At 43.0% G+C, this 23,420-nt stretch overlaps 1 protein-coding gene across 2 annotated transcripts in view; it reads left to right on the forward strand.

Annotated features, from left to right (window-relative positions):
- GRM1 (glutamate metabotropic receptor 1) overlaps positions 1 to 18,377 on the forward strand; it is a gene marked incomplete at both ends in the record, with an annotated part of 294,451 nt that extends 276,074 nt beyond the window's left edge. The window contains one exon of one of the 2 annotated variants that reach the window (XM_079780139.1): positions 17,444 to 18,377. In XM_079780139.1, the coding sequence (XP_079636265.1) occupies positions 17,444 to 18,377 (934 nt within the window). Of the gene's footprint in view, positions 1 to 9,789; positions 9,858 to 17,443 lie in introns of those variants that run through there. The other variant, XM_079780140.1, reaches the window with a different exon arrangement.
- Positions 18,378 to 23,420: the final 5,043 nt, after the last annotated feature.

Below are 23,420 nucleotides of genomic sequence, written 5' to 3' on the forward strand. Positions count from 1 at the left end.
TTCCCCCAGCCAGCCCAGCCTTGATCGAACCCTGATTGGGGAGGGCCAGCTGGCCAACCTCCCGCCGTCTCCTCCTTCCGACAGGCTCAGCCCCGACCAACCCTGATTGGGGCCGGGCCAGCCAAATGCCACCTGTGCATGAATTTGTGCACTGGGCCTCTAGTATATATATATAATAAAGCTGAAAAGGATCACAGGAGAGATGCAAAGATATAATACATATTGAAATGTGCTCGAGAACTTAATTAACACCTTAGAATTCTGAAGGAAATATGCACTAAACTGTAGAAAGTAAGATTCTTTAGGTTCAGGAAATATCTTGAACAAAGAAGAGAGGTAAGGAAAAAACTATCATTTTACAACCATCAGTTTGGCAAAGATTAAGAAATTAAGAAATCTAGCAAGACTTTTGGTTCTTGGTAGAAGAAAAATACATGGTAGTAGAACAGCTCTTGCCAAGAATAAGTGGCAAAGCAATATAAAATACAAAAGCTATCTTTTTATAGTACCAGAAAGCTGCTGAAGTAGGGAGGATTAGGGAAACTAAAACCTCAGAGACAGGAGAACCGAGAAGTGAGCAGAACTGCAGCTGCTTTCCCTGGGGCATCTGTCAATTCCCGGCACTGGCTAGAGGCTGAGTATCCACCCATGCTTGGCCCAAGCAAGAGAGTCAGTGGAAGGAGCAGGGAAGGCAGAGAGATCCTGTGTCCACTTGAAGCTGGAGTGATAAAATTAAAGGCATAAAGAGGTTTTAACACATGTCCAGCTTTTCTTTCAAAATATTTGCTGATGTCTGCAATTGGGTAGGTTACAGAGGTTAAAAGATAAGGAAAACACCTCTGACATACGGAATCAATTTTCATAGAATCCTTCAATGCTGAGGAGACAGATCCACCTGTGGAGAAAACTATAAAATACGCTTAGCAATCAGACAGGCTGGACTGACAAGCCCAAAGGCACTCTAACAAGTGGTCAAGGTTCCTTCTCAAGGCATTTGTCTAATTCTAAAGTTGTATGTGGCAGGAGGCCAAAAATCAAAACTGAAAATCCTTGAAAAGTAGGATGAAATCTCCTCAGTCTCTTAATGCTGAGGAGATCGAGACCCACCAGATGAAGAGTACTAGTACACAGCCAGGTGCTCTGTTAAAAGTCCTGAAGGATATCATGCTAAGTTGAAATAAGTCAGACAGAAAAGGTTAAGAACCATATGATTTCACTCATATGCGGGACATAAAACTGAAAGCAACAAACAAAAACAAGCAAACAAAAATTCATAGATAAAGACAACAGTATGGTGGTTACCCGAGGAAAGGGGGATAGGAGTTAGTAAAGGTAATGATGGTCAAATATATGGTGATGGAAGATGATTTGACTTTGGGCGGTGGGCACACAATGCAATATGCAGGTCATGTGTCATAGAAATGTACACTTGAAACGTATATAACTTTACTAACCAATGCCACCCCAATAAATTTAATAAAAAGAAAAAAAGTCCTGAAGGGATATGCCCTACTGTGAACTGATTCCTATCCAAATTGCAAACTTAACTTTGACTCAATTCTGTTCCTAACTGGGATAAGTTGATATGTCTCCCTCTACTTATCAGAGAAAGTGGTGAAGCAACTCTGGTTGAGATTACACCATCTAGAGCCTTCGCATAATCCTATCCTATGTAATAAAAGCCAAATATGCTAAGTGTCCAGTCGGCCGTTCAACCAATCAAAGCATAATATGCTAAGGCCGCTCAACTGCTTGCTATGACATGCACTGACCACCAGAGGGCAGATGCTTTGACAGGTAGCTTAGCTTGCTGCTGGGGTCTGGCTGATTGGGACTAAGCGAGATGGGCCGAACACACCCTGGAGCCCTCCCGCAGCCCCTCCCCTGCTGGCCAACCTCCATGTCCTTCCCCAGCCCCAATAGTGCATCGGTGGGGTCCCTCGGCCTGGCCTGTGCCCTCTCGCAATCCGGAACCCCTCGGGGTTGTCAGAGAGCTGGTTTTGGCCCTACGGCGGAATGACCAGTTGCTATGATGTGCACTGATCACCAGGGGGCAGACGCTCAATGCAGGAGCTGCTCCCTGGTGGTCAGTGCGCTCCCACAGCGGGAGCGCGGCTCAGCCAGAAGCCAGGCTCACGGCTGGCGAGTGCAGTGGCAGTGGCGAGAGCCTCTCCTGCTTGTGTGGCAGTGCTAAGGATGTCCAACTGACAGCTTAGGCTCGCTCCCCACGGAGCGGGCCTAAGCAGTCAGTCAGACATCCCCCAAGGGCTCCTGGACTGCGAGAGGGTGCAGGCCAGGCTGAGGGACCCCCACTCGAGTGCACAAATTTCATGCACCAGGCCTCTAGTTTTAAATATACATCTATACAGTGTCTTATCTGATATAAACTATGTTTAGGCATGCAAGAGTTAGTACCATATAATCAAAAATCCAACAGAAACAATTGACAATAGAAGCAGACGCACAGGTGACATACTGATGAATGTTGAAGAAGAATATTAGAAAACCAAATCATTATTCTGAACATGGGTCTATAAGGGGGGGAAAGCATCCATTTGGCTTGCATTTTCTTTTGAATTCTACCTCATAGGATTCAAATAGCCAATAAGAGAAAGTTCTTTAGTAAAAAAAAATCTAGTTACAGAAGGGATAATAGTATTATAATGTCACCATTTTATAGTTTTGTAATAAAGTAATTGATTCACATAATGATTATTAATGACTGCTAAAACCATCAGATGAAAGACTGAGGGGGAGTTTTACAATGTATGCATCAGGCTGACAACACCTGAACCCACTGATCGATTTTAATGGGATTAGTAGATAATCCAATGTATGTGCTTCCCAGTCTTAGATAATAGGAAATATACACCACCTCATATAAATTATTCTCCCCATATAATCAATCTTGAATCTGACCAAGCCTTCGAATCTAATTTTCAATTTAAAGGAAATAATATGGGACAGAAATACATGTTAAATGACACCACAGGAACTTAACCAGTAAAATACATAAACTGAGAAATAATCAATGTTTCTTCAGAAAATAAATAGCAAGCAAAAAGGAGAAGGAAATATCTATAGATTTAAAAAGACTCAAGAGACTCAACCAAAACAATGCGCATATCTTATTTGAATGCCAATTTTAAAATCAAAAGTAAAATAAAAATATATGAGACAATCAGGGAAATTCCAATACTGGATATTTGATTATATTAAGGAATTACTATTAATGTGTTTAGGTGTGATAGCATTATTATTTTTTATTTTATTATAAAATATATACCTATATTGTAGACATATACTGAATTATTTATGGATAAAAGGACATAATGTTTTAGATTTGTTCTAAAATAAGTAAGTAGGACTATAAATGAATGAAATTCACATATACATTGGTTAGTATTGAAGCTGGATAATAAGGATATGGGTGTTCAGTTTAACATTTTCTCTATGTTTATATATTTTTTTAAAATTTCCATAATAAAAAGTCAAATTTAAAGATGCCTGAAAAACAGAATTTGAAAGAATAATATGAATTCTCACCTATTAGTGTAAGTTGTGGAAGGATTTTGCAAAGCAATTTGTCAATATTTAAGAAAAATAACTGTGCATGTACAACAATCTACAAATTTTAAATCTGGGTCCATACCATAGAAAAAGTCTCCCATATGTGTGCAAGGAGACTTAACCAAGAATGTGTACTGCAGCATTGCTTAAAATAGAAAAAATGTAGGAAACAACCTAAGTAACCATCAATAGCAGAATTATTTTATTATAGTGTGATTATTATTCAGTTTAGCTTTAGTAAAAAAAAATACTGAATGGAAATATAGTGTGATGCTATGTATAAAGTCCAATAATATGCTGAGCACTACCACATATTATTTATTCACACATATGTATATGCATGTTGTAAAAACATTAAATATGCCAGTAAATAATACATAGTAAAGTATATCTTAAAAATGAGAAAATAAGTTTTAATGATAATGCACAGAGAACTTGAAATATATTCTTAATGTTTTAAAAAGAAAAGGGACTTTAATAAGGTCAAATGTTAATGTTGTGATGTTAATTAATTGAATTTTACTAAATCATTCACCATAGCCTCTTATTAACTTGGAAACCTTTATAAGTAAGAATTTTAAAAATAGAGCAATATTTTACCCCTAAATGGAGAAACTGCACTATGTGTGTTTGCAAAGAGCCTTACTGGACTATGCATCTGTTAAAAGGCAGAGTGGAAGACATTAGCATTTAGAGAGGATCTACACACAGTCATAGCTCCATTCTCCACTCTGACGAATGGATGGTGAGAAATAAATATTTAAATTCAGATAATAGGAAAAACAGATTTGGCTTTTAAAAACAGAGTTACAGATTATCCTATTTATCTGTAAAAAAAAGTAACAGCAGTCTGCTAAAATGGTCTTGAGTGGTTGCTGTCATTCTTTAAGATTACTTTGGACAGCTGCCACATTATTATTTCCATGGTGAGCTGACCATCTGGAATTGTATAGACCATTTTTTCTGTGCTAAATGTAGATTCACCTCCAAACCTATCACAGGCAGGCAACTTCAGACCCAGACAGCTAGCCTGACTCTGTGTACCTGGCCTTTACCTGCTCCTAACACATCCATTCAATGTCACTAACGTTGCCTGCAAAAATAAATAAATAAATAAATAAATAAATAAATAAATAAAAATAAATCCAGAGAGCAAACAGAATTCAGCTTATTTTCTGCTAGATGTTAAATAAGGAAAGTAGCTAAAATCCACGAGTCAGGTGTAGATTGAGAAGACTCTGAATGAGTCTCATCTAAATACACAGAGATTTAAAACCTCTGGGTCTTTTGTCTCTGCTCTTGTTTCTCCATCCTTCAGAGGAAAGGTATCAGTAGTAATGGCTTAAGCTGGGACAGCACTTTGCTATTAGGAAGCTTTTACAAGTACTATTTCAACAATCCTTCTTCATGGAGGATAAAACTGGGTCTGAAAGGGGAAAATACACAGTTGGAATGTGCCTGGTCTCCTGAGTCCTATCCAGTGATATTACTGCTGTGCTATAATGAGTTAAGCTTGTTCATAACATCTCACGTTCATGTAAAGAATAATTCCCAGCATAGAAACTGATGTATGGGCAACCTGCTCTCAAGAAAAGAATGCATTTAACATTTAAACAAAGTACACCCAAAGAGTGTGTATGTATGTATGTATGTATGTATGTATGTATGTATGTATGTATATCCTATCTAATAAAAGAGTAATATGCAAATTAACCATCACTCTGCTACACCCACAAGCCATACCCACCAGCCACGCCCACCAGCCAATCAGGAGCAAATATGCAAATAAACCCAACCAAGATGGCTACGGCCACAGAGAGCAGGAGGGAGGTTTGGGTTTCCCGGCAATGGAGGAAGCCAAGCTTTCCACCTGCCCTTGCCAGCCTAGGCCTCACTCAAAGCTACAAAGTTTCAATGAGAGAAGATACATAAATCCCAACAGAAATGGCTGCCGCCATGGAGCAAGCAGAAGGCTTGGCTCCACTCCAGGCTACAAAGTTTCAATTGTAGAAGATAAATAAACCCCGGATACCAGGGCCTCCACTTGGGTCACCAGGGGTCATGGCCAGCCTGTAAACCACCACAGGCCCCTGCCCAGGCCGCCCCACACCCTAAGGGAACCCCCACCCTGATCCGGGAACCCTTCAGGGCAAACCAGCTGGCCCCCACCCATGCACCAGGCCTCTATCCTATCTAATAAAAGAGTAATATGCAGATTGACCATCACTCCAACACACAAGATGGCTGCCCCCATGTAGTCAAAGATCCTGCCTCCATGTGGACACAAGATGGCCACCACAAGATGGCCAGCAGGGGAGGGCAGTTGGGAGGGACCAGGCCTGCAAGGGAGGGCAGTTAGGGGCAAATAGGCTGACAGAGGAGCAGTTAGGCATCAATCAGGCTGGCAGGGGAGTGGTTAGGGGGTGATCAGGCTGGCAGACAGAAGCAGTTAGGGGCAATCAGGAAGGCAGGCAGGTGAGCAGTTGGGAGCCAGCAGTCCTAGATTGTGAGAGGGATGTTCCTGATCCCACCAGGAATGGGCCTAAACGGGCAGTTGGACATCCCTCAAGGGGTCCCAGATTGGAGAGGGTGCAGTCTGGGCTGAGGGACACCCCCCCTCTCCGTGCACGAATTTCGTGCACCGAGCCTCTAGTGTGTATATATATATATTATTTAGACAATGGGAAAAGCTATGCACAATCCATGAGTTTAAAATAAGCAGTGACTCTTTATTTAAAAAGGAACAAGAAAGAAAGAAAAAGGCAAACTTTGTACTTTCCAAAGAATTGAAGAGGAATCTTTCTAAGTGAAATTCTGGGGTCTCTTTAAATCCACAATATCTGCCAAAAGATTCAAGCACAGATTTGGGACTTATAATTGACAAGCCCCCATATGCTCCATTTTCCCTCCAAGCTTTCTCTCTGGCTCTGGAATCTGTGGTTGGTTAAATATGTGGTTTTACAGTTGCTAAAAATACTCTGGAGTCAAACTCCTTCTCCCAGTTTTTATGCATTTGGCCACTCTGGCATCAGATTGTGCAAGGCTTAGCCTATACCCTTTAGTCAGCCACTCCTTTCATAAAAGCAGTGTCTGCATGTACAGGTCATTTACACTTCAACACCAAGTGAAGGGCGGGGACTAAAGAAATGACACCATGAAGGAGATGCTGTAGTTTTTCAACCGTTTCAATCCACAGTTAGTGAAGGTGGCTTTGGGGTTGCTGAGAGTTGCTCTGTGAAGTTTGGCTGTCAGCACAGCTGAAACTCCCTGAGGACCCACAACACTGTTCACTCGCTGCAGGAGTGACTCCAGGTCAGCTGCAGAGGCCACAGAGCTCCCTGCCCTGGTGCTTGGGAGACACAGCAGTGCCTGCCCACACTCGGCCTGCCCGAAAGGTTTCTGCGTTTTCATCATCATACATCCCAGCACACAGGACCAGCTACATCATTTGCGCAGACCAGTGCAAAATGAAAACAGGGGGCCCAGTTCAAAATGCAGAGGGAAAGGCGTTAAAAGGACTAAAATATGAAGCTCTTTCCTTTCTTCTGTGGTCTCCCTCGCTAGCTGCCAGGGCGTTTTTTATTTGTCATGTAAAGTCATGCTGCCTTGTGTGTGTGTGTGTGTTGGGGGGGGGGGGGGGATTGTCAGGGTAAATGCAGGCCCTTCTGAGAGCTGCAGCCTCCACTATGCACATGCACAGTTTTCAGGTTGCCACGTTCCCATCCAGCCAATCACTGAGCAGATGCCACTGAGGACTTGAACCAGGGAGCTCGCCTTCCCATGAGCTTCTTGCTTCAGCCAGTAGTAGGCAGGTCACTCCCAAGGGTATTTCAACAACAGTTCAGGGACCTGTAAGGCACTGGCATTGAGGATGGGCAAGAGGCACAGTGGCCCTGCCAGTCAAGGAAGGAGAGAGCCCTGGCCATTGGCTGCCTCCAGATGCTACAGGACACGTGCACAGGACCCTGATCTTCTCTGCTGGTGCCCAGAGAATCCTCGCAGCATGAAGGGTGGCCGTGCTCTCAGGGCAGAAGAAGGAAGTGGGAGACTAGGCTGACTCAAGTCCCAGGGGGCAGGAGAGCAAGAAACGGAAGGTCTGTTTAGGGACTTCAGGGAGGCAAGACTGTGCTTGAGCTGAGGCTCCAAGTCCAAAGTGCATGCTCCATTTTCCTCTCCAACATCACAAAACACAAATCATGAGATAAAATTATTATGAATTTCAAAAAGATGGCTATGGAGCTCTAAACCCCAAGTACAGGGCTCTTCTGATGGGGGACCTGGTGTCTGCATTAGTCACAGTGCCATGAAGCCAGCCCTGCCAGGGTCTTGGCTCCCCAGACCACTGGACCAGACAACATGTAAACATCATCTATAGGTACAGAGGATTCAAGGGGATGCAGGCAGTTTAGCAAGGCAGAGCCAAAGGTCTTGAGTATATTTTCTGCCTCTGTCATGAAAAATTGAATTGGAATATTATTTTGCAGGTTAATTGATCTTTCTTACTGGTAATTTCCTTTGCATATTCACACAGCATACTTTTATTACTTTATGTCCTCTACTTGCTATTGTTCTCATTGTTTTTTATGACCATTGTAATTTCAGATGGGCATATTAAAGAGCAGAAGTATATTATTTTCACAAGTTCAAAAGCAATCATTATCTCTTTGTCTACTTATATATTAAATAAATGGATTCCTGCAGGAGTATTGAGGTTACACCATGGTATCTCATCTCTAGATGGGGGTTTCAAATTGTTCTGGGTGGATCACACATTTTCAAATGGTTTATTGAATGGCCCAAACTGGAAATACACACATTGATAAATTCTATTATGTTCTCTCTTAGCATCAAGTGTGCTATGGAAAATATTTTCCCCTGCCTTCTACATTCAGATTAATTTCCTTGCTTTAAGGTGTTAAAAAGCGATTCTTATGTGTTCTTGTTTCAAATTCCAAACTGACACCTCTCCTTCCCAGCATGTCAGGCCAAAGCCTGAAACACTTGGAATGGGAAGGGGCATGGTAAGTTCCTCCTCGCTCTTCTGAGTTACCTCTCCTCTCTGTCTTCGATGGGAAAAGAGGACAGATGACCAAGGTCTTTGGATAGCCTGGAGCTGATGTGATCCTCTTCTGATTAACACTGGATCATTGTCAACAAGATCTTAGGGTAGGTGGTCCAATGCTGATTCATAGAGAACATTTGTGGCTTTTTAGAGCCCTAGAGGGGACTTCATCACTATGGGAGATTCTCCCCAGTTCAAGCAACCTCATCCATATCACCACAGTACCCGCTGATGGTGCCCCTCGAACATATTGTTCCGGAAATTCTTCTCTGTAACTGGCAGCCCCCTTACGTGGAGAGACAAGAAGATGGCTTGATCCCACCACCTTCTGAAGTGCTACATAGTTCATGGGAAACCTACTTATTCTCCAACAAATAATGGAAAGGTGGACTGCACATGACTGCCCCTTTATCCTTGTCTTGTCCAGTCAGTGCTTCTCTCACCTGCCTGATCTACCTTATATGCCATATGAGGAGGCATCCAACCAAGGAATGAGGGGGCATCCTGCCTTGTGACAGGTGCCTTCAACCTCTTGCCACTCCCCTCTTCTCTACCATTAGACCAGGAGATACATGTGACTTTATATAAAGTGACAGCAATGCTTTAATAATAACACTAGAGGCCCAGCGCATGAAATTGCGTGAGACCCAGACCCGGCGTGCCATGGGACCCCAGCGTCAAGTCCCGCCAGTGCCGCGGGACCCATCAATGCACATCCTGCTGACCGGTCTTTGGTTGTTATGGTGTTATGATCACTGGGTTTTTATTATATAGATAATATGGAGAAAAATTAGCAGCTGTGGTGTAAGATATAAAACCATGAACCACCATTGGGAATAAAGGGAGGTGGCAAGACAGGAGGGAAAAAGAGAATTTGGGACAGACACAAACACAACAAAATAATGTCTGCCACTTGGAAAGACGTAGTCAAAGAATGCACTCCACTGATGTGGCTTTCAGAAATGAGCCTGGCAGTGAGAAACAGCCATATGTAAGGAAGTTCTAGGACACGGAGGTGGAGATGACGTGGAGAAAGGCTCAGGAGCCAGGCCAGGCCCTGCCCCAGCCCCAGGCACCACCTGAGTGGTGTCATCGCCTTATCTGTACACATGCATAACCACTCACTCACTGGGTGTCTTTTTCTTTTCAATCTTCAGGAAGAGGCAGCCAGAATTCTCGCCCACCAGCCAGTGTCCGTCGGCACATGTGCAGCTTTGAAAACCCCCACACTGCAGTGAATGTGTAAGAGAAGCTGCATGGAAAATAGAGCGGTTTGCCCTTGCTTTCTCTCTCCTGGGTTTTTCCACTTTCTAACATGGAAACAAGATGTGGTGCATGCCATCCAGAATGAGGAACCATTTACGTGCCATGGTTTGCACGACTGCCTTAATTTGGTTGTCCATCTTTCTTAAAAGGACACTGTCAAGTTGTTAGTCTTTTCGCTTTTTTATGTTTCGATGCAAGATGCAACACTTTTTCTGATTATGGAGATTCGCTTTTGTTTGTGACTCCCACTCACAAGCTTGAAAGTGAATTTTCCCCTTTCACAAAGTTGTCAGCTTCTCCTTGGCAAACAGAGCTTTTCCCTTTTCTTTTCTTTTTCTGCCTTTTTGCTGTTGCACAAATGTTTGAAATTGATCCTGTCTGCATTAAAGTAAAGCCATACTTGAACTTCTGGAAGAGTTCCATAATGTCAGTTTCAGGGGTGGGCACTCACAGGAGCCTCTGTTGGGGGTCTCCCTCATCTTGGGGAGCACAAAACAAAAGTTTTGTAAGCCCCACAAAAAGAAAGTTTTATAAAAAGCAGAGTAGTTGTTTTCCCAGGATTCTGAGTGCTTTTATCAGATTTTTCCTATCTGATAAAAACGATGCATGTTTGGTCCAATTTTTGACCTGTAGATCTTGACAGTGTCTCTTTAAGTTAACAAAAGAACAAAGACCATGTTCAATTCATTGTGCATGGAGTCTGTGGTCATTTTCAGCTGTTCCTTTACAGCCCTCCAAACTCCTGGGAGAGTCAAAGGTACACATTCCTGCAGCAGGAGGGAACCCACTGATGAGGTGTCTGTAGCTTCAATTGCTCTTCAGCTGAGAAGGGCCTAATTTGTTCAAATGTTTGCTACTGAACTTGGCCTTGGAGGCTGGTGAATGAGGCCCTAGCATCTCTACTCTTGACTCAGTGGAGTGCATTGGGAAGTCTGTGTTCTGCTAGACCCTTAAAAAGCCCAAATGGAAACCAAATTCTATTGACTCTTAGAGGGGAAAATACAGTAGCGATGTCAATATGTTTCAGGTGGTGGTTTGAAGGCTCCTGTATTTATAGATCAAAGCCACTCTAGTCTGCTTGGATGCATTTTAAAAAAATTTTCCCCCGTCAAAATCCATTGAGTGTTTCTTGTACCAGGCATTGAGTCTGACCAAGGACACAGCAAGGAAGTCCTGATTATGACAGCTGCTGGCTGCCTGTCAAAAGGTATTGATGGGGAGAGTAAATGTACTTGTCTTGTCATGACAGCAAGGCCAGAGAGAGAGGAGAGTCTCCTAACATTTCATGACATGAAGGTGAGTGCCTAAAAACAAAGGCTGAAAGTAGCTACATCCTTGGGAGGTGAATGCAGCAATCAGCAAAGCTAACAAGTTGGTTAAGAACTTTCAAATCAGGATCTATTCAAGCTTGCTTTCTGGAGACTAAACAGGATAAAGAAGATATTGGTAGCTTCAAAGCTAAGACTGGCTAATTTTAGCCTTGGGTGTTCCTGAAAAGAAAAAGAAAAATATATACTCTCTGTGGCCTTCAGTTCTCACAGCTTTTGTAAATAAGAAAGGTCAAGGGACTAGTGATGGAAATAAAGGTGACTACTGGACCATTATGGTCTGCCTAGATCTGTCCTGGGTCTGAGAAATAATCTCAGCTGAACAATGTAACTGCCCTATATTTCCAGGGCAAACTGTGAGGACTCCAGGTAGAGCTGAAGAGCATCAGATGACTTGCTGTTTAAATTATAGGTTTGGTAGTATGGGCCATAGAAGCAATGATAATGCTTGACCTGACATTTCTTAATAGGGAGCATAATCTAGGTTCATCTCTACTTCCCGGAGGAATCTAATTACACCTGGCATATGGCTGCTAAAACAATGCTTCTGTACCAATATGATATTTTAAATAAATTTTGGCATGAGAATTTCTTCAATCAGCCAGTAGTCATGTTTAATATGTGCTTAGGAAAAGTTTAGTAACCATCAGAATTCAGCTCTTCAGCTTGAAATTAAGTTGTCAATTTTATTAAGACAGTAGACTCCATGTCCAAAGTTTATGGGGCCTTCCTTACTTTATTGGCCTTGTTGAGGTAATTTCTTTATTAATTCATTGAAGAAAGCTCAGGCTTAATAAAGGCAAACTGATTTCCTTGGAGCTGTTTTTTTTTATCCAGTATCATATAGCTTTAGGATAAAGAGTGTGATTGATTTAAAGATTATTAAAGGGGGACTGTTTATTTATTTATTTATGTATTTATTTATTTATTTAATTAATTTATTGAGGTGACATTGGTCAACATGAACACATAGGTTTCAGGTGTGTGTTTCTATGTTACAAGATCTGTATATTGTACCGTGTGCCCACCACTCAAAGTCAAATATTGTCGAGGGGACCATATATTTAGACTTTGTAATATGGGAAATTTCAGCTAGCCAAATAGTTCTCTGGCTTGCTTATGATGAGGTGAGACTCAAGAAGAGAGGGATAACATTCACAATGCTGTTTAAGATTTAATATCAACAGAAACTCCAGGTTCTCATGTAATCAAAGAGCATTTGTCTTGAATAACACAGTCACAGATTCTCTACCTTACAACTAGTGGTGAGTCAAAAGGTGAGAGATTTTGATTACATTCAGATGGGCTCCCAGAGAATGATACTGACGATGCAGGTTTTTCTGGAAAGTCTTCAAGAAGTGGAACTGGATTCCAGGGGAGTTGTTTGTATCGAAGACTAGCTGGAGGTTGCCTGGGAAAACAGTTGTCTGATTCAAGTGATTTCAAATAGTTCCTGTGGCTGAGATTCTACAAACATCACCACTCAAACTGCATTTTGGTACCAGTGCGTTGAAGCAGGTAGAGGTGAGATCTTTGGCGTGTCTCCGTGGAGACAGCACCAACCCTTCCTTGAAAGGCCTCCTGTCTCAGCCATAGCTGCAAGGCCTGGGCAGAATCACCCTCACGCCTGTTTGTGGCTTTGGCTTGTTTTCTTAACTTGGTACCCCATTCTCTCCAGGCTGTGGCCCAATGGCATTTCCTATTTCCACTTTCCTTTTCAGAAGAAAACTAATGCTAACCTCTCGGGCTCCCAGGAGTGTCTTCCCTCCCCCTTACGTGAAGGTCTTTCCCTGTCTGTGGGCTCTCTGGATGCCATCCTTATGTCTGTTGGGAAGCTATTAAGCCTGGAATTGGACATAAGGGAGACAGGTGTTGTGTGAGCTTCCCCCTCAGGCAGCTTGTTCAGGACGCTTTCCTCCTGATCTCAAACACCCACCCACTGCTATTCCCGTTTTAGACCTTTCTGGAGCAGAGAACAGTGTTCTCGGCAGATGTAACTAGTACTTACTGAGACAAATGAGACAGTATCACTCTGACCGCTAAGATATACTGATCTGTGTACACCACCCACTTCCAATTAGTCTCTGCAGTGCTGTAAATATTGCGTTTTCTGTTTGGGGGGATCGCAATATTTATCTAATGAAAGGAAAACCAAAGCAAGGTCCCAAGCCTATTGTAGCTGAAACTGTAGCCCCAGGCCGGCTTAGCTCTGAACACTATGGGTGTATATCTTCCCTTCCTTCCTCTCAGGCCTAACAGGGGTTTCCTCCAATAACTTCCATACCAATAAAAGTATTTAGACACCCAAGGTAGTTACATCAGATACTACTGCATTTAATCTTCAAATATGAGATTAGTTTAGGCCTGATACCTGCCTTTTGAAAGAGCAAGAAGGATGGGATCCTTTGTATCAATTATGTGGTGTTTCTAGACCAGGGAGCTTTTCTTAGGAAACTGAGTCAAATCAAATAATAGAAGGAAGAAGTTGGTGGCGGTGATAAGGTATTGAAGTTATCTGAAATTAAATAATAGTCTTATTTCACAGTAACATTTTATTTTTATAGTGCATTTATTCCTTTTTGCTGCCCCATATTCTATGCATTTTTTCTTCTCCTGGTATCAGTAATGGGCTTCAAATCTTTTCAAATAGGATAATTGCTTTACAAACCAAAATGGATATTAAACCTTCAACAAAATCTATGATATTATTTGTACCTTTACTAGTGGCCACTTGAACACAAAATACAAAAAAGTTCCTCAGGATTTAGCTGCATTTGTATCTAGCAGTACATTTTATCACAACAGCATTTGCATGCATTTAAAATAACAGTGCCCAGCCGGCTGGTGTGGCTCAGTTGGTTGAGCATCATCCCATGCACCAACATTCCCATGCAGGTTCAATTCCCAGTCAGGGCATATGCCTGGGTCATGGGCTCGATCCCCAGTAGGGGGCGTGCAGGAGGCAGCTGATGGATGCTTCTCCTGGATGTTTCTATCTCTCCCTCTCCTTTCCTCTCTAAAATCAGTAAAAACATATTTAAAAAACAAACAAAAAACAAACAACAAAAAAACAACAGTGCCTAATCTACAGAGACGTACTATTGATTCAGTCTAAAAACAATGCTTAATGCCCATGTAAATTCACATCAAGCTGTCTGTGAACCGCAGGTTAGAAATAACTACTCCAGGGGCCAAGGTTTACACTCTGTATTGCACTTTATACAAGATGACACATTTTTTTCTCCACTATCTCTGGATTTTAGAAAACGATTTATGTTGTCCTTGGGGGAAAAAAATCTAATTTTCTTACTCTGATCAATGCCCTGGGGGATTAGGACTGCTTCCTAATTAAACAGTACTTTACAGCAGATTCAGAGCAAGACTCTAGGGGAAGGAAAGCCGCTAATTTTGATCAAGGCGGGCGGGGCGGGGAGGGGTAGAGAATCTCCCACCAAAAGAATAAAAAGTGTATCAAATTAAAACAGAACTAAATTATGATTATATCTGTCTGCCAGATGATTGATAATACCTTTAACACATGGAAGTGCATGATTTTAAAAGAGGTCCCCATAGAAATCCTGAACAATGAGGAAAACAGCCCATGTGAGTGAGGAATGTGAGTCCCAGGCATACAAGGATGGCTTTTTTGCTAGTGTATGGGAAGACAGAGGTCACTTTTGGCTAGTATATGTGGAGACTGGTTGAAGCAGGGGCAGACTTGTTCTCAAGGGACATTTATTTATTTATTCATTCATTTATTTTCTCAAGGCCCTCCCCTTTGGTAACTATCAGCTTGTTCTCTATATCTATGTGTCTGTTTCTATTTTGTTTGTTCATTTCTTTTGTTTTGTTTTTAAATTCCACACACAAGTGCAATCATATGATAGCTGTCTTTTTCTATCTGACTTATTTCTTTTGGTATAATACCCTCCAGTTCCATCTGTGTTATCACAAATGGCAAGATTATGTACTTTTGAAATTGCTGAATAATATTCCATTATGTATATACTACTTCTTCTTTATTTGTCTGTTGATAGACATCTAAGTTGTTTTCATATCTTGGCTATTACTAGTAATGCTGCAATGCGCATAGGGGTGCATAGATCTTTTCAAGTTAGTGTTTTTGTTTTCAAGGGACTTGTTTTATGAAACACATACACATATCTAAATGAAGGCACAAGGCATCTTTTTTAGTTTAAGGGTTTTCTGAGTGAGCATTGAGAGGCAGGGATTTGGAGAAGGAAAAAGTGTTTCTTTCAGTTGAAAGAAAATGGAAGACATTGAGGTTGGATGGAACACCAAATAAAACATATCATATATGAGCAAGGCCAGAGGCAAATACAAGTTTATACTTTCTGGAAGAAGTATATTGACTTTATAAAGAAACAGTGTGAGTTGAGTAGGGATGGAGGAGATCAAGGAAGATGAAAGTGGGAGGTGAATTTACCTATAGTTTCAAATATTAAATTTAATATAACAATTTGGAGATGAGATTTTTCTTAGACAATTAAAAATACAGCACAGATGGTCATATGTATGGAGGAATTACCCTTTCAACAGATAATGAGACCAAAATGTTAGCTATTATATCTATTTTAGAACCTTGATATCTAGAATTTCTATAGTAGATATCAGGATTCTTACAAGAATCTGTACTTACTTGGCTCACTTCACTTTTCAAATTATAAAGTATGAAATGTCAAAATATTATCCTCATCATAATGTGACACACATATAACTTTTGAAGCAGTCATACCTGCATTTTCAAAATGATTAAGTAAGCTGTTATATTAACTATTGATCATTTCCTACTTTTTTCAAACAAAAAATTATAATGTGGAATAATCTATTTTATACATCCACCTATTCCTTTTAATGTCTCAATGTGTTATTATTGTGCTACTTTCTTGTTTTCATGGATATAGCAGAAGCAAAAACTCCTAATAAAACAGAAGAGAAAACATTTCCCGATTAAGTATTAACGCTGTTGTTATTAATAATATGCTATGGTCAAGTACCACCATCTGCTAAAAGGTTACATAGAAAATAAGCAAAGAGTCCAAAAGTAAGGCCATAGTTACTACAACATACAGAATAGAATGTGTGGCAGGCACACACAGTATATTTCCTTTTCTTCTATTCTATGTTGCTGGTTTTATGAGAGTCCCATGAAGATGGAATGGGTAAGACTGGGGGGCTGTTGTTGCCCTGGGATTTTCCTTCATCCAGGTTCACTCAGGAAAAGGCCAGGGAGGGGTTTTTGGTCTCAGTAAGTTTTCCTTTATCTGAATCTCCATTTTGTCTCATTGGTATCAAACTATGCCAGAGAACCAAAGCAGGATCTGAGCATCTGTATTTTCCTGGACTTCCCGGTTCTATCTCTCTTCAAATACACCTGGTTAAAAGTCCCCAGTGTGAAAACCCCACACCACCTGCTGTGAATCAGGGCCTTTATGTGAGCTGTGATCCATCCTATGTGTCAGGAGCAGTGCTTGGAAATAAAAGGAAAATCATTAGCTATGAAACACTGAAACGGAGCATGGGTCTGGGTTTTCCTGTCACCTGCTTTTCTTTCTCGCCCGTACAGGTCCCATGCGTGTGAGCATGCTGCTCTGGTAACAGGAGATGCCTGCGTGGCAGAATGGGCAGCTGAGAGGCTGTATGCTATGGCCCCGCAGGACAATGAGAGTAGCTTTGTCTGTGGGTCTGAATTTGTTCCAGGGACAAAGAAAACTAAGAAGAAAGGGAGGTCACTGTGTTCTGTTACTCGCGTGTAACTAAGTTTTGGAGTCTTAGAGACGTGCATTGAGCCATAATCTTATCATTGCCTTAGAGTGTGTGTGTGTGTGTGTGTGTGTGTGTGTGTGTGTGTGTGGTTGTGCAGTAACTTTGTGAAACTCTAAACCTAAAAAGCTGCTTCTACGACAGGCTGGCTTTTCTCTCCTCTGACTTCCCTCAGGGTCAAAAGGTCCTGCCTCATCTTGGGGTGGATGGAACCACCAGCCGCAGTTTCGGAGCCAACCTGGGGTCCACACTCTTAAGCACTGCAGCTCTTAGCACTGAATCAGTAATAAGGAGAGGCTGGGGGTGTGGGGGACAGTTGAGGGGCAAATCCAACTGCATTGAGCTGGGCTTGCAAAAAAAAAAAAATGATGTATGTGTTTTGCCCGTGTGCACGCAATACCTGCCAATAAACCCATCTCTATTTTATCCATAGTTCGAATGGCAAATCTGTGTCGTGGTCTGAACCGGGTGGAAGGCAGGTGCCCAAGGGCCAGCACATGTGGCACCGCCTCTCTGTGCACGTGAAGACCAACGAGACGGCCTGCAACCAAACGGCCGTCATCAAGCCCCTCACTAAAAGTCACCAAGGCTCTGGCAAGAGCCTGACCTTTTCAGATGCCAGCACCAAGACCCTCTACAACGTGGAGGAGGACGCGCCGCCGGCGGGCTTCAGCCCCGCCAGCAGCCCTTCCATGGTGGTGCACCGGCGCGTGCCCCCGGCGGTGAGCACCCCGCCGCTGCTGCCCCACCTGACTGCGGAGGAGACGCCCCTGTTCCTGGCCGACCCGGCGGTCCCCCAGGGCTTGCCCCCTCCCCTCCCGCAGCCGCAGCCGCAGCCGCAGCAGCAGCAGCAGCCGCCCCAGAAATCCTTCCTGGACCAGCTGCAGGGCGTGGTCAACAATTTCAGCACCGGCATCCCGGATTTCAACGCGGTGCTCGCCGTCCCCGGGGGCCCGGGGAACGGGGTGCGGTGCCTGTTCCCGCCGCCGGCGCCCCCGCAGCACCTGCAAATGCTCCCGCTGCAGCTGAGCACGTCGGGGGACGAGCCCGCCTCCCCCGCAGCCGAGGACGAGGACGACAGCGAGAGGTTTAAGCTGCTCCAGGAGTACCTGTCGGAGCGGGAAGGGACCACGGAGGAAGACGAGCTGGAGGAGGAGGAGGAGGAGGAGGGCCCGCCGGCCGCCAGCAAACCCACCCCCGAGGCTTCGCCCGCCCTGACGCCTCCCTCGCCTTTCCGCGACTCCGTGGCGTCGGGCAGCTCGGCGCCCAGCTCCCCCGTGTCTGAGTCCGTGCTCTGCACCCCTCCCAACGTGACCTACGCCTCCGTCATTCTGAGGGACTACAAGCAAAGCTCTTCCACCCTGTAGGCGAGGAGGTGTCCACAGGGGAAAGCAAGAGAAGGCGGCGAGCACCCGCGCCCCGGGGTGTGCAGAAAGCTGGGGGGCGCCTGGTCGGGCGGGAAGAGAAGGCTGCTGCCGCCCGGAGGGCGGCCAGAGGGGGAAATTCCGATTCTCGCATTATTCACAGTCTTCCCTGGGAAGAAAGGGAATTCTGACAAAGCACAATCCCGATATAGTATGTAACTTTTATCACAAAAATCGATCAAAATAAAATCGACAAAACCAATCTCCCCCTTTTTGGACAATTGTGCATAGAGTTGCATGCCCACACACACCTGGCCAGTTCGAAAGGTGCAGGAGGTGAGGACCATCGGCTTGAATCATGAGTTCCCCTCATGGTATTCCTGGTGAGCCTGGTGGAGCCAGACAGAGCAGGGGGTGAAGGAGGGGCAAGCAGGAAGCACGCAGGGAGCCGAGGGTGGGAGCACAGACTCCTGGTCTTCAGGAGACCCCGGAACTGGCCGGGTTAGGGGCCTCTCTTCTCCCACTGCACCTGACACAGAGCAGCCTGCTGCCACGCTTAGAGAAAGGTGCATGGGCATCCTGCCACTGTGTTCTGGGTAAACAAATAAGAGCAAAATTACCACCAAAAAGTGCAGAGCTAGGAAAGGATGCAACGAGAAACTAGACAATAAATACATAAGCATGGAGCTTTGAACAAAATCAGCACATTCAGCTTCCCATATCTGATACTCGCTTGCTGATGATTAGGGGAAAGGCCAGAACGAGAGATTGTTTCAAGAGTGGCTGAAGACCTTTTGTGGATTAACTCGCGTTAGTGCCAGGAGAGCTCTCCTTTGCCCGTCAGTTACAGTAGAGAACCAACCATGTGGCAAAATTGTTCCCTTCCATTAACTGTAGCAAATAATACTTCCCAGTCGAACTTCTAAGATGCAGTATGTGTATTTGGTGCCCATGTTTCTCCCATTAAGTACAGCAACAAATCCATCTCTGAATTTAACGGTGTACTCATAGCAACTACTACTGGCAAATTAAATGTTTTAATGACGAATAATTCTTTCCTGTTGTCACAGAAGTCCCAGTAACTAGCGAGTGAACGTGTTCTTGTATTCTTGTATACATGTGATGATAAAATTTGTGCAATGTGATGTCAATCTACCTGCAACTAGAAGATTGTCTTTCCGATATGATATAGATATTCTTACGTTCCAACCATGTTTTATAGACCATCCTCATATCTACAGGAACTGTTTGAAGGTTTGAGTGCTGTGGTCCAATGTTTTTCATATGCTGCTCAGAGGACACTTATTTTTCAGGTATTCTATGACCTGGAAATGTTATTAATGAAGTGGTTTGAAAATTTGTTATAGTGAAAGTTTACAAGAACTGTGGGTAAAAATAAAAAGGTATGTTTTATAAACTTGCACACATCATTATTAAAACATAAGATTGAAATGACAGTATTTAGATGATTTCAGGTTACTCTAGGGTGTTTTTCTTTTTTAAAGCTTTCCCACAGCTACTTGAGCTTGATGTGCTTAAAGCATACAATAACTTCTAAGATTGATCATAACTTCTCAAATTATTTACCACGTTTTGCTTTCTTTTAATTTTTATTTCCATGTATTCTTGTTCCTATATTTCCATGGTCATCCTTTTCTTTAGGTTTTTATTTGTTATTTGCTGTGTGTAATATCCGTGTGTGTGCAAGCCAGTTGTTTTATTTTTGCCTTCCCCATTTCACCCCAAATAAAGAGGTTTACTTGCTGCTTTTGATTTCTATTATTTATGGAATGAATCTTTTCCCCTTAAATACCTTTGTTCATGCCTTATGTTCAGTCATATTTTAATACGCTTCCTTATGTTGAAGCTTGTGATTTCTCAGCCAAAACTCATCTTAGACTCTTTAAACCCATGCTGCATCATTTGTTCAGACTTTAACATCAACTCCAGTGGCCGAAGCTCATGTTTCTTCTGCCTTCCCCAAATTCTACTGCCAAGTTTAGTCAGTTCCACATCAAGGATGGACTGTATTTCTTTTAAAAAAAATTATAACACCTTTAACATTTATAACACCTTTGAGGGAAAGACCTTATGATTGAAATGTGGATTTCAGTTCCATATTTTCATTGTAATGACACAAAATGAGAAATATGGCTGGTTCCTATGCTTATTAGGTGGTCTACTAATTGGCAAACCAGCAAGGGAATGCATACTATTTCATATTAGTGAAACATGTTTTTTATCTTAAGGCCATTAACCTATGTCCTTGATATGACAGGACTTGTGCATTCAGATTTTTTTTTTAAATAGACCAGAAAAACTGCTTCTGCTATTAAAATACTCTAAGATATTGTACTGAGGTTTTTGAGACATTTGGGGAACACATTCAACACTGGTCACGTAATTACTCTGAATGCCTCCTATTATGATTTTTTCTCAATACAATAGAATATTAGGTCTTATATTATAATTGTTCAAAATTGGAAATGGACACATGCATACCTGATACCCAAAGAGCAGAAACTCTTCCCTTAATGTATGTGCTTATACATGCTGTTTAGCTTCTTGTAAACGTGTTTTAGTTTGGCTTGTTACTGCCTTTTGTCAAATAATCTTGACAATGCTGTATAATAAATGTTTTCTATTTATTAAATGTGTGTGACCCTCCTCTATAGCTTGTGAGAGCTACAGACATAGAAAGAGACTGGTATCGGAGAGTATTCCAATGGTTTGATTTTGCTCAGAACCTGTCTTCTATGTGAAAGGTGGATGGAGAACACCACACAAAATCTACAGACCAGGTAGGTGACAAAGAAGAGTACAGTTTGATCATGAGGAAGGTGGTAACTCAAGCTCTGACAATTAAAAATGAAACCTGGCCAGCCGGCATGGCTCAGTAGTTGAGTGTCAACCTATGAACCAGGAGGTCATGGTGCGATTCTCAGTCAGGGCACATACCCGGATTGTGGGCTCAATCCCCATAGGCAGCTGATCAATGATTCTCTCTCATCATTGATGTTTCTATCTCTCCCATCCTCTCTGAAAACAATTTAAAAAAGAAAAAGAGAAATCTAAAAATTAAATTTTCAACACCATGGCAGACATTGTTATGGTCTTTTTGACAGAAAGTGTGAGGCTTGACAAACTCCTGGATCTTCAGCAGAACTCGGGACACAGAGGCCTCTAAGAGCCCCATCTTTGTTTATCTGTGCCCTACAAGGCTCACACTCTAGGGGACCTGGTGTCTTTCCTTGTGGATATACTCTTGCTCAACCCAAGTGCTAGTCCTCTACATTTCCATGGAGACTCCACTGGCCCTCAAAACAAGGGAGCCTCTGCTGTTCACATCTTCATCCAGGAAATGCCTGCACAGGAAGCCACCTATCCAGTGTCATTCAAGGAGAGAGCATGGTGGTGAAAAGGCCATATTTGTGAGATCATGATGTGTTTAGATGGAGCAAGTTCTGTATAGGAAAGAATTATAGACTCTGGGGCTGAGACACCAGGGGTTTCTTCATGGTGCTCAGAAAATAGAGGGAGAGATCATGAAATGGGAGCTTAGTGTCTCAGAGGAAAAGTCATCCTATATAATAAAAGGGTAATATGCAAATTGACCCTAATGGCGGAAAGGCCTGGAACGACTGGTCATTATGATGCACACTGACCACCAGGGGGCAGACAATCAATGCAGAAGCTGTCCCCTGGTGGTCAGTGCACTTCCACAGGGGGAGCTCCTCTCAGCCACAAGCCAGGCTGTTGGCTGTGAGTGCAGCGGTAGTGGCGGGAGCCTCTCCTGCCTCCTCGGCAGTGCTAAGGATGTCTGAGAGGGCCTAAGCCATCAGTTGGACATCCCCTGAGGGCTCCTGGACTGTGAGAGGGTGCAGGTTGGGCTGAAGGACCCCCTCCCCCCCGCTGCCACCGAGTGCACGAATTTTCATGCACCAGACCTCTAGTAGGAGCGAAAATAAGAAACAAAGGAGTAAGAAAAATAAAAATGTTTCAAGTGTGTAGTCACAAGGACCTACATTTGGAGACTCCAGAAGCTTCACCATAAGGAAGAAATTTGGAGAGACAGCGGTTGTGATCCAGATACCACAAATGATACGTGAGTCACTGCCCCAATAATTTCTACAGAGAACCCCATGAGAGGGAATCAAAGACAAGGGAAGCAAGATTTTATTAACCTACCCTCTGCCAGGCATTTTGCTAAGTTCTTTGTATTAATTTTCATTTAATCTTCCCACATGGGTATTTTAGAGAACTGAAGTAACTTGCCCGAATTATTTCTGCTTTAAGCGGCCCAGCAGGGATTCCACCCCCACCCTAAGCCTGTGCATTTCCCTTCCTCTCCAGAGCCCAGAAGAGTAGACAGGAGTTGGCATTTCCCACCACATTTTATTCCTGTTCCTGACAACATTATAGTTTACAGGTCTCTTTCTCTCAGTAGATTGTAAGTTACCTTTTGCCTGAGATCCATTTTTCTTTCTAATTTCTGAGCCTTCAGGACAAAGTGGATACTCAGTACATGTTTGTTAAGAAAGGAAATGGTGCTATAACACCATATAGTTGTCCCAGATCAATTCTCTGAAGATTTATTTCAAGACATTTATGGGGTTCAGAGCTCTAAATTTCGACCTACTAATTCTAACTCTGCCGACTAGGACACATGTTTCCTGCATGAAAAACAAGCTTTCTTTTTGGCATCAGAGAGAGCTGTCCCACTGGGCAGCATGTCTGAGTGCCTGCAGAAGAGGGTGGCTATTACAGTCTCCACAGAGCCCAGCCAGAGGTTTGGAAAGGCAGTAGCAGGCCCGGGAACAGCGTCCTCTGCAGGACAACTCCAGGTAAGAGGACTGTTAAAGAGAAACCTGATTGAAATGAGGGCGAATAAGTCATCCGTGGGGAAAGCATGGGCTGGGCGGGTTCCTTCCACACAGAGGTACATATACATCTTCCGACAAAGTGAAAGGCAAAACCAGTCACCAAGGCTTGGGAGAACATGGAGCCTATTTAGGGAGCCGAAACGATGACACCATTAAACCAAAA

This window comes from Cnephaeus nilssonii, assembly GCF_951640355.1.
Source record: "Cnephaeus nilssonii genome assembly, chromosome: 9".
Classification (NCBI taxonomy): domain Eukaryota; kingdom Metazoa; phylum Chordata; class Mammalia; order Chiroptera; family Vespertilionidae; genus Cnephaeus; species Cnephaeus nilssonii.